At 30.5% G+C, this 18,475-nt stretch overlaps 1 protein-coding gene across 9 annotated transcripts in view; it reads left to right on the forward strand.

Annotated features, from left to right (window-relative positions):
- Positions 1–1,869: 1,869 nt before the first annotated feature.
- Positions 1,870–18,475, forward strand: part of LOC134682677 (adenosylhomocysteinase-like 1) — a 69,937-nt gene continuing 53,331 nt past the window's right edge. The window contains exons 1-3 of one of the 9 annotated variants that reach the window (XM_063541787.1): positions 1,870–2,020; positions 12,479–12,514; positions 16,880–16,967. In XM_063541787.1, coding sequence (XP_063397857.1) covers positions 1,904–2,020; positions 12,479–12,514; positions 16,880–16,967 — 241 coding nt within the window. In that variant the 5' untranslated portion in view covers positions 1,870–1,903. Of the gene's footprint in view, positions 2,021–6,226; positions 6,423–12,478; positions 12,515–16,879; positions 16,968–17,017; positions 17,103–18,385; positions 18,464–18,475 lie in introns of those variants that run through there. The other 8 variants (XM_063541788.1, XM_063541792.1, XM_063541793.1 and 5 more) reach the window with 8 other exon arrangements.

Consider the following 18,475-nt stretch of genomic DNA (forward strand, 5'->3'; position numbering starts at 1 on the left):
ATGGCCGGAACTTTATTGGCCTAATCATTTATTTCTTATAGTTTTTCCCGACCTATTCAAATATTTTCAAGCATGAATTTTTTTATATTATTTTTTCTCTTTTCTTCATTTATTTTGTCCCTTATTTCCAATTCTTTATTTCCCCCCTTTTTCTATATTCTTTATTTTTAAAGCTCTATTCTGTATGTTTCCCATTATTCTCTATTCTGTAAACCTTATTCAAATTTTTTTAATAATAATTGTCAAGAAATTAACCAACTGTTTAATGAATTCAATTTTTTTAAAGTACAGTTGACCCAATTCCTTAAACTGTGATAAAAATAGGTGTTGGTTAAAAAAAATCCAGATTGTGCATGTTGAAATGTACATCTTGTGACTAAAATAGAATTGCTATCCTGACCATGTGCAAAGCATGCTTGTGACGGGCCAGTTGGTTCAGAGTCAGGTGATCTTGAAATGAACAGTAAAATTACTGTTATCCAATAATATCATTAGGTTAGTTTGATTGACTGCCATCACCGTGAATTTAGACTGAAAACTTCTGATAGTCATTCAGAACAGCACAAGACAATCACGAACAAAGAAGACAGTTCAAGTCCTTACAGAAAAAAAAAAAGATTCGTAAGTTTAATTGCAAAGTTGTTTATTGAATTTAATCCAAGACCAAATTAAGAATTGCTGTTCTTATTGAAATACTGCATATGTTTGTTCAACACTCTTGTCTGGATATCATGTAGCAGTACGCAATGCATAATAAACTTTTGTCCAATATAAATTTTCAGATTGGTATGCCCCATTTATGAGCATTATCGATTCTGGTCTTTTCGTCCGTTCGTCAATTAGGGCATCCGTGTACTATGGACACATCTTGTTTTTAATTAGATGTAAAGATCAGATCATTTAAATCAACCGATTGGACCTCTTTATGTCGTTTGTTTCTATATGAGGCACTTTGAAAGTTTGTTTTCAATTCACTTCATCTATCTTGAAAAGCAAAGCAAAGATGAAACTATCCAAACAATAGTTCAGGGACTTTCTTTACTAAGTATATACTAAGTATCGAAATTCCCTGAATAGATGTGGCTGCCTTTGTTAGCCACTATAGTGGCAAGCACATTTTTACCCTGCTTCCCAATGTAAGTGCTGTACACTGTATTAAGTGTCTTGTGCAAATTGTTGTTACTTTTTATATTATTTCAAGCGATCTTGTACATTTCTTTTATTCACACTATATTATTCTTAATTTATTAAACCGAGATCCATTTTGTAAAGAGGGTGGTAAATAAACTCATCATAGATCTATACCAGGACTAAATTTTGTTTATACGCCAGACGCGTGTTTCGTGGTTATTTTCGTGTAATGTGATCTGCCCTTTTTATTTCATGTGCAGTCGTGAAAAATATTGTTTATTTACCGAGTTTCGTGAAATCGGTGAAAAGACCAACGTTCAAGACATTTCTAATTGTTCGGTTCACATGAAATGGCAATGTTATTTCGCGTTCTTCCGTGCAAATACCCCCCTCTTTTACGCCCTTCTGTAAATGTTAAGCAGGCACAGGGACTTGTCTCAGAAAAAAAATATCCTATATATATCAACGTATAGAAATCGGGGACTTTCTCTATGAATTTCATGATTCCTCTCATGATACTTAACTAACCAGTGTCAAGTTGAATTTATTTTCTTATTTCAAAATGGTGGACTTGCGAGAAATCTAAACATTTCCTCTTAGACACCCCAAGAAAGAAAATGGCCAGTCTCCAAAATTATCAATTAATGACTTTGTAAAAAAAAGTCGCAAAAATTGTGATTCGTATTATTCCCGCCAGAAAAGATTTCAAGTTTTGCCACGTGGTATGTGTGATATTTTTAGTAGATTTATCACGTGATTAGAGAATGCCAAAATGTCGGAGGACATGGAAAACGGAGGAAGAAGTGATTCTGCGGGTATTCTGGCAGTGAAGCCAAACCCTGGATTAAAATTTGAGAAAAAATTATCGGAGACTGAAAGATCTACAAGGGTATTTACATTTAAAAACATTTGTTCTTGTTTTTAAACCATTGAAAGTGGGAATCCCCTAAAAACTGCAGCTGAATGTCAAAAATCAAAGTGCATGTGCAAATTCAATCAATGTTCAATATGAATTAAGCAAAACAGACGCAGTCATTATTTTTCAGTGCAAAGTATGCACATTATTTATACAAGAGTAATTTAATTGAGTTATTCACCTGCCAACTTATCAAAATATCTCTGAACATGGGGATTTTTTTGCACTTGTATTAATTTGCAAGGGCAAGGGTACCAACTATTTATAATTGTGTCTGTAACAGTAGTAGCACATGTCATACATGTGAGTGTCTATAATCTAATTTACTGTGCCCTTAAATGAGAACACCATGTGCTGAAATGTCATTAAACTTTTTGCATGCCTGTCTTAGTTATTTAGTTCATATATTCATGGGATATTTTGAGAGTTGGATCAATGCCTTGCAAGAGCTTATTATGGGCCATGGCCAGCACTAAGAGGGTCTTTCATATTATATGGGTTTGAGATTTCACATGATTATCTGCGGATCTATATTATTTTATACATGATATAAGTGTATGCAAAATTTAAGTTTTAGGTAATCATGGTAATGTGGTAATTGAAATAAATACATTTTTTATTATAAACTTAATTGCAAAAAGTGAAACCCTGACCAGTAAAAATGCAAACAAGCGACAAGAAACTTAATACGGTATATGATAAGTGTTTTAAAAAAGCAAAGTTGATATTTTAATATTTATATACAACTCTTCTAAACATCAACCCAACAATGTTAGATCTGTATTGTTTTATAAATACACATTGTACATGTATATACATGTACATTGTATATAATTGACCAATGTGGACCTTTAATTTTATAAGTCTAAAAAGTTATAAAAAAAGAAGATGCCAAAAAATGCTTAAATATATTTACATGTATCATGTTTATACATGTAACATGTTCATTGTTTTTTTATGCACAGAATGTGTTACTCATATTTACGTAAATTCCCAAATTGGGTTATTTTTAGAAATGTAAACAAGGTACCATGTTCTTTAACAACAAGCTCATGTTCCGAACATGGGAAATAATTTAAAGTTTGTGTTTTTTTTTAAATAGTTATATTATATAATTAAATTCTATTAGGACTATATTATAATATACAGTTTTCATCACTGAGAAAAAATAATCATAATAAAGATATCTTTACTGTCAACATAAACGATCTCAGGAGTTTTTATGTTTGAATTTTTATTTGTGAAAGAATCAATATTAAAGTTTCATATTCAAATTGGGGGAAATCTTCCAAAAATCATTGAAAATGAGGATAAGTTTTTGTAGTTTGCAGGTTTTTAATTCTGGTTCTTGTTATTCCGTTATTAATTCTAGCTGTACATGTGATCAGGTGATGGTAGCTTTTGGAGTTTTGCTGAACATGCTGAATATGATTGACTCCGTGAAAAAAATACCATCTTTCAACATGTTCAAGATCATGAACAGAATTTTTTTTCATTATGTAACAGTCACAGTGTACAAGTTCTAGATCTTAAAACATGCTTATTGGAGTTTACCTTTCTTTATTGCTACATGAATAAAAACAAGTCATACACATTGTGTATTTTGAGGGTTGATTGTACTACAAGTATAAGGAAGGGGTTCTGTTTACTTAAAAGAATGTGCTTTCTTAGAATTAAATAAATTAAAGGCAGATAAACTGCAATATTTAGTCATAAAAATAATGATATGAGGCATATACATGTATATATGTTTTTTTTTAAACCTGATTGCTGGAATCAAATCTTACATTTTTTATGTACAATTTAGTGAATTTACACAAGAGGACAAGTACTTACATTTGTACATGTACATACAATTGCAATGTACATGACACAGTGATATTGTTTGCCTCAAATTGCAGCCAAAATTTGGCTTTTTCACCTAGAAAAAATTCCAAATTACTCAATGAAAGGCTTAAAATTTCTCCCAAAAAGTTTTACATTTTCCCCAAACAGTGATGGCATGCATTGTATTTATATGTTCTAATTCGCCAGACTTCATAGAACATAAATTATTTATACAATAAAACTCAATAATACAAATGTACAGGCAAGGCAGAAGTATGGAGTTTGCTATCCAGGCAATGTAAAGCAGAACTTTGAATAATAACATTATAAATTACATTCAATTTGTATCAAACAACAAGCACGAGAAACAAGAGTCTAATCATACGATACCTAGAATATCGTCCTATGGAATACATTGTAAACATTACAGGTATTCTAAAAACACATGTTGATGTTTACAAACACATGTTTTACCAAAAACAAATACAATGTACATTTGCTTCTGTACTATTATTAAATATATTAATATTTGTAAAGATAGTATTCATATTATTATTTTGATATTAGACTGCGCTTTTGAGATCCGGTTTTTTGATCAGAAACATCATTTGGTGTTTGTATACGTAACATATATATATGTATATGTAGCTTTCTATGTTTCTTTTCCCCTCTCCAAAAAGTACCGTTCAGGTTGAAAATGTCTGACAACTAAATTATACATTAATAAACAGTGCAAAAAAGACAGCAAAGGTCAGCTGAAAATCAGAGATGTGTTTAGAATAAAATACATTTACACAAATTTCCCAATTTCAATAAGAAATATGCATTTTCCCAATAAAAAAACGTCATTTATGGTTTTGAAAAATGATAACAATGTCACTGTGACATATAAACATGTATATACAGTCATTTGTATTTGCATTTAACATGGTATAAGCGTAAATTTGAAGGAAAAAAATTAAAATGTGCTGGAAGCCTGGAAATTTCAATTAAGAAATTTTTGACATGTTTATTATTGTCATTATTGATTTGTTCAAGTAGAAGTATAATATAGCTGTGTAATAAAGATATTTAAACTAATAAATTAAGGAACATGTAAAGTCTCAATATAGAAATTATTTTATTCCCATCCAAATTTTTAATTATTTTTGAAATATATTTTTATTTTGTACAAGGAATAAAATTGAGAAGGGAAATGGGGAATATGTCAAAGATACAACAAGGACCATTCATGTACATGTACATTGTACATCATCAATCACTGAGTCATTTAGCACTAGTAAATGTACCTGGTATTTGTACATTACCAAACAGTCTGAAAATAGCAAAACAATGATTGAATTTAGCTGTGCATGGTGGCCTTGGATGTAAACACTATAGTTTATAGGCATGATAGGTGCTACATGATGATGTGGAGCAGGATCTGCTTACCCTTCCAGAACACCTGTGACCTGAGATCACCCCTGGTTTTTGGTCTTGGTGTTTAATCTTTTAAGCAATATAGCATGGCGTGATGTCGTGCCTTTTTTAAAGACAGTCTTTAGTTTGCTACATAAACATGTACATGTATGAGGTGTTTTGTGTAACATGTACTGTTGTTTATCTCTTGGACTTTTTATGCCTTGACATTTTCAGTTTATTTTCGACTTATGAGTTTGAATGTCGCTTTGGTATCTTTGGCCTCTCATTTGAAATTTAATGCTTGAAGATATTGATTTGATATTTGGTGAATTGTTTTATCATGACAAGTTACATCAAGTTTCAATTTTGGTCTGGTCTGATGATTTTCAGCAGAGTTATGTTCCTTTGACTTTAAAAATAAAGTAACAGTTTTCCGAACTATTTTTTTTTCATTATTAAAGATATTGATTTGAAAATTGGTTAAGAGATTAATCATGACAAGTCACAGATCAAGTCCTAATTTTGTTCTGGCCTAATGATTTTGTGCAGAGTTACTGTCCTTTGACTTAGAAAATTAAATTAAATAATCAGTTTTCAACACTTTTTTCACCATGCTTAGATATTGACTAGATATTTGTTATATATATATAGTTTACACCATGACAGGTTAAAGAATTAGAATTTTGTTCTAATACAAGGAATTTTTAACCGTTAGCCTAGGGGACTATGTAACTGCCATGCAATACTCTCAGAATGAACAAAGTTATTCAAAATGGGTGTAAGTTTGGTCTATTTTAATCTTATTATACACTTAATTTTTTTACATACAATGTAGATGTCCTGTCTGTAAAAATATGTGTCACTTGTCATTTTAACACCTGAAGTACAATTAATATCTGTTGTTTTACTTCAGGTAATCCTTTCATCTAATTACCATTTCCGCCATCTTTTCTTGTTCATTGACTTTACCTGATGTAAACGGCACAATTTTGTCGGTTCTTCAGGGTTTTAAGTTCGCAATATACGACATCCTCTGTTTCTTATTGAGGGATTTTGATTTTCTGTCACCATGACAACATCACAGCCTCTGTTGAGTAGAACTAGGCGGCCGTCTGCTGCTGTTACTGAATTAGAAAATGAGCTCAAGGTTAGTCAAGAGTTTCAAGAATTTGATGGGTTTTTTTTTAAGGAAAAGCATCACAAACACTTATTAGTCAATATACTCTGCAATTCTTTAGAATTATACTTTTTTTTCAAAATGTTAAATTAAATGGTCATCATTTCAAAAATTTTCTATGCAAGAATATTTATGCAAGTTCAACTGGTGTTTTTGTAAAACTTTTTTTCTCTAGAAGTTGATAGAAGAAGATTGTTAGATTCTCATTGACAATTTAGATACATTTTGTACCTGGAGCATTTCAGGACGTCTTTTAAGGTTGTGAGATGTTAATTAAAAGGAAAAAAACCCACATATATTTTAAGTTCAAATAAACAGTGATTTAATATCCCTTTTCCTGTAATTTTTAGTTCATTTGTATGTTCTATTCAAAATGTGACCTTGTAATAATTATACAAGTACTTCTTTGATGCAAAACGATTGTTGTTTTCCCTTAACTTTATCAGGTCTTTTTTTACCCTTTAGGACATTTTTAAACTGATACAGTTAAGAAGGGTGTGACTGTTTACTAAGACTCTTATCATGCAATGATGCTTTAGTTGTTTTAATAAATTTCATAAAAAATGTACAATTTAGACCAAAATACACATTTATAATGTGTATAATGTAAAACAGAATTTCCTGTCAATGGTTAAGATTTTTTCTCTGTAGAGTGCATGTGGCTAGTTTGATATTTTGCCCCCAAAAAACTATATTATATAAACAAAAATTCTTGAATTAGGGGAAACCAACATTCAATTTTCAATGGCCCTAACTGATTTGATATTTATTATTACAGGTATCTGTACATGTTGTATTCCACTTTATGATTTTTCTTAGCTAATAGTTTTTGTTTCAGCTACAATGTACAATGTATGTACAATGTTCAATTGTTCAAAATATACATGCATGTACACATCTGCAGACACCAAGTTGCATGTCAATTTTTATTGTAATTGTAATTAAACCAATTGGACATGTTGAAAAAAATATTACAATTGATTAGATGCCATATGTACTAGACTTTTATATGTTTCAGTAAAGCATTAGTTTTATTCAGAGAATCTGTTTTCGCTCAATATGACAGTGTGTTCTCCAGCGACAGTGTTCATAGTAAGAATACACCTTATCACTAATCCCGGCTGACCCGGCCGCTTGAACTTTTGATTCATACAACAATCCCTTTTCCATTGTGGCGTCAGATATTTTGTTTTATGACGTCAAAATTTTACGGGAACCTGTGTCATTTCCAGTAATGGCGGACAAATAACGATAAGGTGTATAGCAAGAAGTGGTACATGTATGATTGCTAAGGAGAAAACTCTTCACAAGGAGTTAACAAGTATAGGTGATCATACAGCCTTCAACAATCAGCAACACCTATGTTCACCTGTGCAAAAATGTGTTGCCTGTCCTTTATAGTTCAACCCTCTAATTGCTTTCTAGACATATTTCTACAAAAGTTGTGAAAACCATCCTTTAGGTCAACTCCATCTGCCCCTTTCTTGTTCAAAGCTTTCTTCAAAAGAATTTCTGAGAAAAACCTTAGATCTGTGTTCAATTCAAATGTTAGCTTAAATTTCCATTAGATTCTAGTTGAACATGTACACCTGACTGCATTTTAAATCCATTTCGAGATTCAATTTTTAACCCCAGTTTGTAACATTCTTTAAAATGTAACCCTCTGTATTACTCTTTTGACATATATGCCTAAATAATTCATGAAAACCATCCTTTAGGTTAACCCCCCTCTGCCATTTATTATCCAAGACTTTCTCTCAAAGAATTTCTAGGGAAAACTGTGTTCAATTCTGATTTGAAGCTTTAAGATTTCCATTAGTTTCATCTTCAAACACCTGGATGTATGTCAAATCCATACTCGGTTTCAATTTATAACATTGATTAATTGTCTAATTCTACTAATATCTCATGATAAATCTTTATATACATTCTTAATAAATCACAAAACTTATTTATGACCATTAATGGGTTTAGGGACCTCAGATTATCGTAAAGATGACATGTCCAAGACATTTTAATGATTTTTATTCCCCTTCCCTACAGGCATTTCAAAACCATTCTACTACATGTACATGTACATAAAGACATATATTTATATATGAATTTGATATTTTGAAAATTAATTTTTATGTGGTTGATAAACAATGTTAAACGGGAGATGATTGACTTTGAGAATAGCGTAATGTCCTCTACATATCATTGTTCAGATTTGTTAAGGTCGATGTTGTCATAAAATAATTCATTTTATTGCCACAAGGTAAATAATGTCATAGTGCATGCATGACATCTGTATATAAATCTATGTATCCTAAAACTGAATGGTATTTTTGAATAATGATAGTATCATAATTAATTGGAGGTATGACCAGAAAATAGAAATGAGGAGTATAGGGTGTATTTACATGTATGTCAATGAAGTAGAATTGATAAAAGAAAAAGACAGAGAAATGAAAATTAAATCTCAAGGTCAACTTTGTGACCTTTCTCATATAATTTTTATCATTAAATTCCATGCCTTGGGTACCTGTTGACATAGCCCGTGGGATTGAATTACTGGGTCATTTATTTTTGGTAGTTTAGTACCCTTTAGCCAAGTTTTGGGTGAAACATAAGTTTTCAACTATGTAAATTTTTAAGCAATGATTGAATACATTATTTTGTTGATTTACAATGAAGCACAAGATTGATTTCAAACACTATGATTCTGCAAAAATCAGAGATATTGTATAAAGAAAAGGGATATTTTGAAGGCAACAACCATCTAAATATAAAAATAATCAGATGAGGTATGATTGCAAATGAGACAAGTTACTTATTACCATCCACTAGAAATCGAAGGAAAAGGACATAAACAACAAGAAGTCACTGTTCATGATCAGCCTTCAACATTCAAAATAAAAAAATACTGTATATTTGTTATACACTAACAATATGAAACAATTCAAAAAGCCTAATTTATGCTAAAAACAGTGAATCAATTTGAAAAAGGAACCTGTGACAGCATAATATTTAAATATATTTGCCTTAAAATATAAGAAGAAGTGGTATGAGTGCCAATAGGACACCTCTCCATCCATGCCTATAAAACCTTTTCAAAGCACCTCCAAAATACCAATTTTAAGCTATAAACAAACCATTTCAAGCAATGAACTACAATAAATCATGTCAATCAGGTAAATAGAAAATTTAATTAGAAGTAAATGACCACAGGATGACATGGCCAGCCTATGTTAGGATATTTATAAGTAATTGGCAAGATCCAATATAATTATCACTGATTAAAACCATTAGTTGTTCTTGGAACTTGACTTATGTCAGGTTTAAGGAATGCTGGTCTTAGTTTTCTGTAGTTGAAATGGTTAATCTATTTTAAGCAAGGTTTGAAATTGACAATCCTTCTTCAGATCTCTATATCAGACACACAACTTGTTATCTAGAAATGTTTATCAAAAATACACTGCATTATATGGATTTTACTTTCTGTCTACTCATAAATCAATCAGTCATTTCTTTTCCCAATAAATTTCTTTTTTTCTTAGCTCAAAATTAACAAATGTTTTATTTGCTTAAACATTTATCAGTGGCTGATCCAAAACTTTCTTTCAGGTGAGCAAGACATTGAATGACATAACAGGGCCACCACTCCAATCATGCTTCAGTGATTCCCTATTTTTTCTCACTAAAAGGGGTGGGAGGTAGCCCCTCCCCCTGGATTGACCTATGTTTATCCATATACATCTATATAAAGTTGTAGACTGTATTTGTACCTTGTTATCATGGTTATGATAAAAGGCAAAAGAAAAAGTAATTTATTTTCAGTCCATTGTGTAGGCGGGTTGGGACAAGCTAGCCTACAGTGTACAACTTATATCTACCCTTTACCTGTCCTTCTCACTATACAATGGATTTTTAAAAAGCAAAATCTACCATAGTTTTACTGCATAATCATTTTTTTTTTCATTACAATAGCAAAATTACCTCAAAGGAGTATGTTCTGTAAGGTCCTAAAATGGCCCCCTTTTTTAGGGTGAAATTCAAATTCGGATTTATTGACCAATATTCCAATACATTATAGGTGATACAATGACTAGATATGAAATTAGCCATTTTGTTGAAAAATTTACGTTTCTGCAGTTCATTATGACGTCACAAGTTGTACTCGTATTGATTTTTCACGAAAAAAATCAATGAAAAAGGGTTAATTTCCATGGATTATTGGACAGGAGACACAGAGCACATACGTCCACAACGTAGATCTTTTAAAATAATTTTTATGAAGACATTTCACATGTCTTATTTGAATATTAAGTTTGTCGACGCCTGCACTCTATGTTTCCTGGTCCTTTATTTAGTTGAAATCCAGCTGATTTTGTCAAATTTCACCAAAATCCCTTATCTTGACCTTTTTGGGATGTAAAAATCCACGTGTTAGAATTAAACTTTGACAAAAATAGTTCTGTTTCACTTTCTCACGTGTCTTTAAGGCAACTTAAAACATTTATTGTCTTGTAACTATGAACTTTATAATTGAGGCCAAATATGGCCCTTACTGAACTTAATACTCCTTTAAACATCAAATAGAATAAAATTGTTTCTTTTTTAAGATTCCTTCTGGTAATTATATAAATGGCCTTAATTGTTTTTATTTCAACTTCAGAGAAGATAGAAAATTCAGAGTATTTTAACGATATCACCTCCTGTTTACTTTATTTATGTAGGCGACTGCATGTATCAATTAATGTTTTTGTTGTTTCAATCAATTTCAAGATTTCTGCTATTGTCTAAACATTTGATTGAACTGCACTTAAAAAGCAAAGATTAAATCTGATTGTTTTGTCGGTTAAAAGTTCACTACTGTCTTATATACTGGGGTGTGACAAGGGACTTATTTGGCCTATTTTTTCACTCAAATTTGAAGATTCTATTTAAAGATTACCATTTGTTACTTTCAAATCTCAAAAATTACAGTGATATTAAAAAAAATTATATATATCGATCAGGTTTGGGGGGACATGCAAAAGAAAGAGCCGAGAAAGAAAACAATTATGAGCTGATAGGCAAAATGATTCCTCAAAAATCCCTTTTGATCTTGATATCTGTTTAATTACACTAAATATCAATAGAGCTGGTTTAGTTTTACATTCAAAATTGAAATCTTTAATCTTTAAACATTGGACAAAACAGAGTGACACATACATTTGATAAAGTATACAAATTATCTCCCCTGAAAGAGGGGCATAAAAGTTTAACAGATAACTGATCTAAGAGAGGATAAAAAAGATACTTACCCTGAAGATGATGAAACATAAGCAAAACTCATCTTAAAATAAACGTGAGAAATTTGTACCAGATATATCAGCCAATCAAAATCAAGGATGCTTATATACAATGTAGTATACAGAATCAACAGAATTTTCTAGAAGTTACTGGTTGAAAATAGAACAGGTTAACATGATACCATGTACATTTTTGCATAAATTAATGAGTATCAGTGTATCAATGAACTGTTATATATATATATAGCACCCCTTCATTCATTCATGTATTGTACATATTATAAGTTTATTGCATGAATATGAATAGGATTACAACATTATGTTAGATCCCCTGTAGAATATCAACTTGTACAAACTTTTATTGTATGGCAAAGTACATGTACTTTAGAAAAATAATAATATGATGCTTTAGTTCATTCTAGATGTATATTGCACTGTGGATGCACAGGTGGTAAAACTAGGCAGTAATACCTAATAAACTTATTTTCACTTTGGGTATTTAGATAAAATTGTCTACAAATTTACCCTAGAAATTACTCTGAATAACCTTCTTATGTCATTCAGCAAATCATTTTCCTTTCAATGCATGGGATGCAAAATTTAAATAATGGCATGCATTTAGTGTAAAAACGCCTTGTAATGTTCTTTTAGGTCAAGCTGATAAAGGAAAATGATATTGCCATACAATAAGCTCCCCATGTAGACGGTTTGTATCTTTTCTGTAGCATGTGATCTTTTTTTTATTTTTAGGATATCAAACTTATAAACGTTGGCAAGAAAAAGAAGGTACTGTTGTAGGCTAGAAAACACTTCCATGTGGATTCATTCATGCATGAACTATAAATGTATATCAGTTTTTGTCTCTCTTTGAGTCGTTTGATCCACTGTTTCAACACACTAATTATTTCTATGCAATTATCTTGAAAAAGCTTTTGGTTTTGTTGTCAGAGCGCATTTTCTTCCTAATGTTGTACTTCCTGTCATTTTTATGGCTCACTGGCGCTGCTAAGCTTACTGTGCGCTTTGATCGCTGTCTTTAAAAAGGTAGTGTGTTGATATATATATATACTGTAAATTCAGAAACTATTATGAGGCTTTTATTATTATATATTAATGGGAATGGATAAGAATCACAATTAAATAAGAAGTTGCATTCTGATATCTGGCAGATATATCTGAAGCATTCTGCAACAATCACAATGATAAATATCCCACACAATAATTTCTGAATTTACAGTACTTTGTACATGTAATAATTAATAGAATTTATGAAAAACTGATATGTATCCACCAATGAAATGAATCCTCATCATATATATATATATAGTATTACTTGTATTATGCAATCATAAATCATATGTCAGCTGGCTAGTTAGCTGTTAGTCCAACCTTCATCGTGACCTTGTAGGCTTTTACAAATACTTTTTAAGAATAAACTAGTTCCACCCATATATATATATCAAATATATATGATCATACATGTATACGCATTTTATACAGTTTCTACTTCCTTTTTTTAAAGGACAAAAAGACTTAATATTATTGCAAACTTACTAGTTGAAAATATTCAGACATGTATCAAGCTCGAATATTGTGTCCATTTTTGCCCCAACTGTACAGGGTTGGACCTCTGCGATTGTATCCAGCTGCCCTTGGCGGAGCAATTTATTAAAATTTGTTATAAAGATGAAAAACTGTCCTTAATCATATTAAGAATACATGTGTTATACTACTTGTCATTAGCTTTGGTCAAGTTTTGCTTCAACATCCTGATGATGTAACAAATAATTTTTTTGTGAAAAGGATTTTGTTGTGCATGTAATTGTTTATGGTTGCAAAGGAGTAGAAATTAAAAAAAAAAACCAGTGTTTTGAGAGAACTTTTTTGTAGAAAAGTATTTGTTAATCAGTATCAGTTTCAAAACCATATCAACTGTAACAATCATATACCAATATCTGGCAAATAAAATTTTGAGGTTATCTGTGGTATGATAGCCAATGAGATAACTCACACAGTACACAAAGGACTGTATAGCCAAGAATATAAACACCTTTAGGTCACAGCTACTTGAGTACTAAAGTGCAGCCTTCAACAATGAACAAAACACATACAGTATAAAAAGTATATGCTTAATACAAGACAGAGGTATAAGGAAATATTTAAAAAGAAAACCACTGGCCTAAATGAAGCTTTTACATCAAACAAAACACAATCATGGCAGACAGCAAAAACAATGTACAAGAGGCCCATGATGGACAGACATTAGTAGACAGTACTGCACTTGTGGGAACTCTAGTTTTTATAATGTCAAGGTCATCTATGAACACAACTTATGTTTAGAGATTTTCATGGTACAGCTGTATATTAGTGCTGCCAGTCTGATCTTCTGGGGCTTTCTCATTTCCCTTTGAGAGATGTTGGCTACATTACAATAAGACTTGAAATCCTGAAAATTTATACTTAAAAACTGGCATTTGAAGGAGTTTATTTAAAACAATGCTACTACTGACACTATGACAGATCAAAAACACTTGCATAAGAGTTTATTAGGTCCACTAGTGTTTAATATAATAGAAGTTTTAAAATAGCTATATAGGTAGCAGAGTTTTACCATAATCATTCAATCACCTTGTATCACAGTGATTTAAATGAACACTCAAAATTATTTATATTTACTTACGTGTACAGTAGAACTTTTAGTGCATGAGATTTTATATTAATACTTTTTTTTTAAATGGCATGTCTGACCATCATATTATTATATCATCTGTATGATTAGAACATTTTTTTCGGGGTTTATATCTGCTCTTATAGCTAGGTATCTTACACTACTGCTTTTAATAAGTTTGTACTTTTTATATCAAAGAAAGCATATTTATATTTGTATAGGAAAAGCAGGGCAAGTGGGCATTCATAATTTTGAATGAAAGTTGATGTAGAATTTGAAAATATATATACTGTGTCTGTGGATTCATTTATTTCAACATGTTCAAGGGTACCAATGTTTTGTTTGATTGAGGAAAATTTGCATTTTTGTGGATATTTTATTTTTTTATTTAATTTTATGGTTTTGCTCGAATGGCCTTAATTATTCTTACAAAAAATAATTTAACCTATGGATGTTTTTTGTGCACAAGTTAAGTAAATCATCAATAGTTTTGAGCAATCCAATGTTGATGATTTGACCTATGTACCCGTTTCTCTTTAACTGCATGATATGTTTTTAATTATAAATCTAAGTTGTAATTACAAAATAAGAAGAAATGGTATGATTGCCAATGAGATAACCATCCACTCAGAGACCAAATGACATACAATTCAACAACTATATATACTAGTAGATCACCAATGGCGTCATTTATACACTTGTTCTTTCCACATTGTTATTTGGAGAGAGAGGAGTTCAAATGATTTTCTATGATGTGATATGATACAAATATTTTTATAACAAACTAGGCTTTGAATATTGGGGCTGTATAATGTGACCATATAGTTGTAAATTTCTGTGAAATTTGGTCTCTTGTAGAGTTTTCTCCTTTACAATACCACATCTTCTTTGTGTTATGTATATGAAGATCATGATGTGAGCAATGATCTCAGTACCGCTTATTACTGTGTTCTAAAAACAATATATGAAATCATCTTTAAGGTAACCTTCAAGGAAAAAAGAAAATTTTCAAAAGTCAATAGGCTAATCACCGTATTAATTTTTTGCAGCTTAAAAGATTTATACATTATATATCTTTAAGTATTATTTGATTTTTTGTTTATGAAAGGAGTTAAGTGAAAGGTTTCTATAATGAAGATAGTGGTCATTTGATTATTATTTTTTAAAAAAAAGACGGTTCTAACATTCTGGTTAAGGAGGGTAATATTATTGTATATACAACTTACATTTTACAATAGGTCCGTGAATAAACTCTTTATCTGCCTTATCTGAAAAATAAAAGAGAAATAAAATAACCCAACTTGATGAATATTTTATATAATCATTGGGAAACTTTCACACCAGTGCCACTGTGGTTGATTTACAATATACAATGTATACTTTTAATTGAAAATAAGCTATTATCATGATGAGGATTGAAAGAATTCAGAAGATGACCTTCAGAGAATGACAGAGATAATTTTTTTGTGAATCTTTTGAATTTTTTTTTTATATTAAAATTATGCTCTAACTCGTGGATTTGGTGGAAATACATACAGTGTACTGGTATATTGCAAATTATGACCTTGTTTGTCCTTCAGTTCACTTACTCAGTTAACAAATGTATGACTTTCCATGCATTGATAGGTTATTTTCAAAACATATTTCTCAGATTTTGTTTTAACATTTTTAAGGAAAATTTTGATATCCCATTGGATCTTTCATAATAATTGGTTATATTCAGTTTTAACATTATCGAATGTCTTTTAAGATCTGCTGTGCAATCGATACTGCAGCAACTACTGCCAACAAGAATTCTTGTTTTATGATACTTTGATTTTTTATTATACCCTTGAGCCTACAACTTTATATCATGGCAAACAACCAGTGGGGTATATTATGTGCATCATTGTCTGTATCTTCATGCAGCTTTTGTTATTGTGGAACAATGAAAAATCAATAAAAAAAGATTGTAAAATATTCTTGATAAGATTTTACTCAAAGAACTTTTTTTTAGATCATTGATTAAGCAAGCCTACATTTTGTCTTTAAATCATTAAATGAAAAAAATACATGAATGATCAGTATTTTAGGAAAACACATGGATTATATGACGGACAGTCTCTTTCATTCTCAATCAAAGGGAAGATAATCCAATTTCCCAGCAAGATTAACTACAAATTTTTATAGAGCAATTGCTTTATAAGAATATCACAATATATCGGTACTTTGTTTAACTTGTGCTATACCGGTACTTTGTTTAACTATCAAGTCCCTTTATATTAATTTTTTGTCAATCCTCTATCTAATCCAAATGAAATCTTTCTCTTATTAAAACAAAGGATGAAACTGATCATTTTGCATAAAAATTATTTCATTTGAGGGGACTTTTTCTGGTGGGAAATTGAATAAGTAAGCCTTCTCACTTTAGCCTCTCTTACATTTGAATTAAAAAGGAACTATTCAACTTTGAGGTTATCATAATATTTCTGCTTTTATTACAGGACGTGAAGTTTGTTTTGACTCCGACAAAGAAGCGACTTTTGAGTCGGTCAATTTCAGCTTCGTCATCGACAGATAGCTTTGATTCAAGTAAGTAGTGATTCATTTTGACTCATTTGACTGATTCATTATGATTTCAGGATATCAAGTATAATTTAACCCATGGTAGAAATAAGCTACGCAGTAGGTCCATTTCTCAATCCTCAACTGATAGTTACAGTTCAAGTAAGTCACTTCCTGTCATGTCATGTGATCACCATAGCTAACCGTGTGCATGATTCGGGGCCATTAGTATTCTGATGTACAGGAAGTACTTGGTGGGGAAAAACTTTGACTTGCCTTGCATGAATATGTATATAAACAGAAATTTGTTTTGTAATTTGCATTGATGAATACATGTATTAACATAATCTGCTGCTTAATTAGAACTAATGCACTAAAATCTGTTATCCACCCCTAAAAAAGATTGTGTGATTTTTATCTGCAAATAGCTTTTTTTTTCTAGCGATACATGATCTATACAACTGTCTTCTTTTCTGCTTAAATCATCAAAGCATTTTCAGTTTTTGTAACAATTTCTTTAAAATCTGCTCACAAATCTAATGTAAAATTATGCTTTTTTTAGTGTAATAATTAATACATGCATATATATATATGTAACTAATTTGTATCTCTATTTTATTAATCAAAACTGAATCAATTTTTCAATGTGTCTACTTGAAAATTAATTTTTATTTCGTCCATTTAAAAAAAAAAATCAATTAATGAGACTTATTTATACACATTGTTTAACACGCACACATTTACACACATGCTCTGTTATGCATGTAATTCAGCAATGCATTATTCATAATAATACATTTCATTTTAACATGGTAGCTGGTATGATAAATCCTGTTGGGCCATCAGAACCTAATTGTCACATGTCATGGCTTAAGCTTTTCTAATTTGGCATAGAGTTGTTTCCCTTAGTTTTTGTATCAATTTATTTTTTAGATTTGAACCTTGTAGTATTTATGTACATTATTCTATTCTTGTGTAGTGATCAGTTTGGTTTGATTTTTTGTCATTTGTGTGATTTTTTATTGTATATATTTTTTTTTAGTAGACCTATAATTTTTTTTATTTTGAACAATGTAGTCCTTATACTTTCTTGTACAATATGTGTGTTTACAGGTATGCAAAGACTTAAAATAAGTTTCAAGTGTAATTGAAAAGGCAATTTCTAAAATTTAAAAAATCATTTTCATTTTGTTTTATTGCATCATTTTTTTTAGTAGCATTTTTTTAATTGGACTAAGAGATAGATTATAATGTCATTTTATCTTTTTTGTTTCAAAGGTACTTTTAAAAATAGTCCTGACCTTTAGGACTTTACTTACAAATAGGCATTTTAGACAGTGAAAGCACTTTCCTAACATATATGGTAATTTAGGATATTAATGTATATAGAAAGGTAGATAACTCAAAATATTTTATTCTAAAGTTAAAAACTTTACTCAGTCAAAAAGAGTTGTCTATCTTTGTCCATTTCCTGTTTACATACAACATGTTGAAGGAAGATAGAAAGGAAAGAATTGCACAGAGTATTTGCTCAT

This window comes from Mytilus trossulus, chromosome 1 (genome assembly GCF_036588685.1).
Source record: "Mytilus trossulus isolate FHL-02 chromosome 1, PNRI_Mtr1.1.1.hap1, whole genome shotgun sequence".
Lineage (NCBI taxonomy): Eukaryota > Metazoa > Mollusca > Bivalvia > Mytilida > Mytilidae > Mytilus > Mytilus trossulus.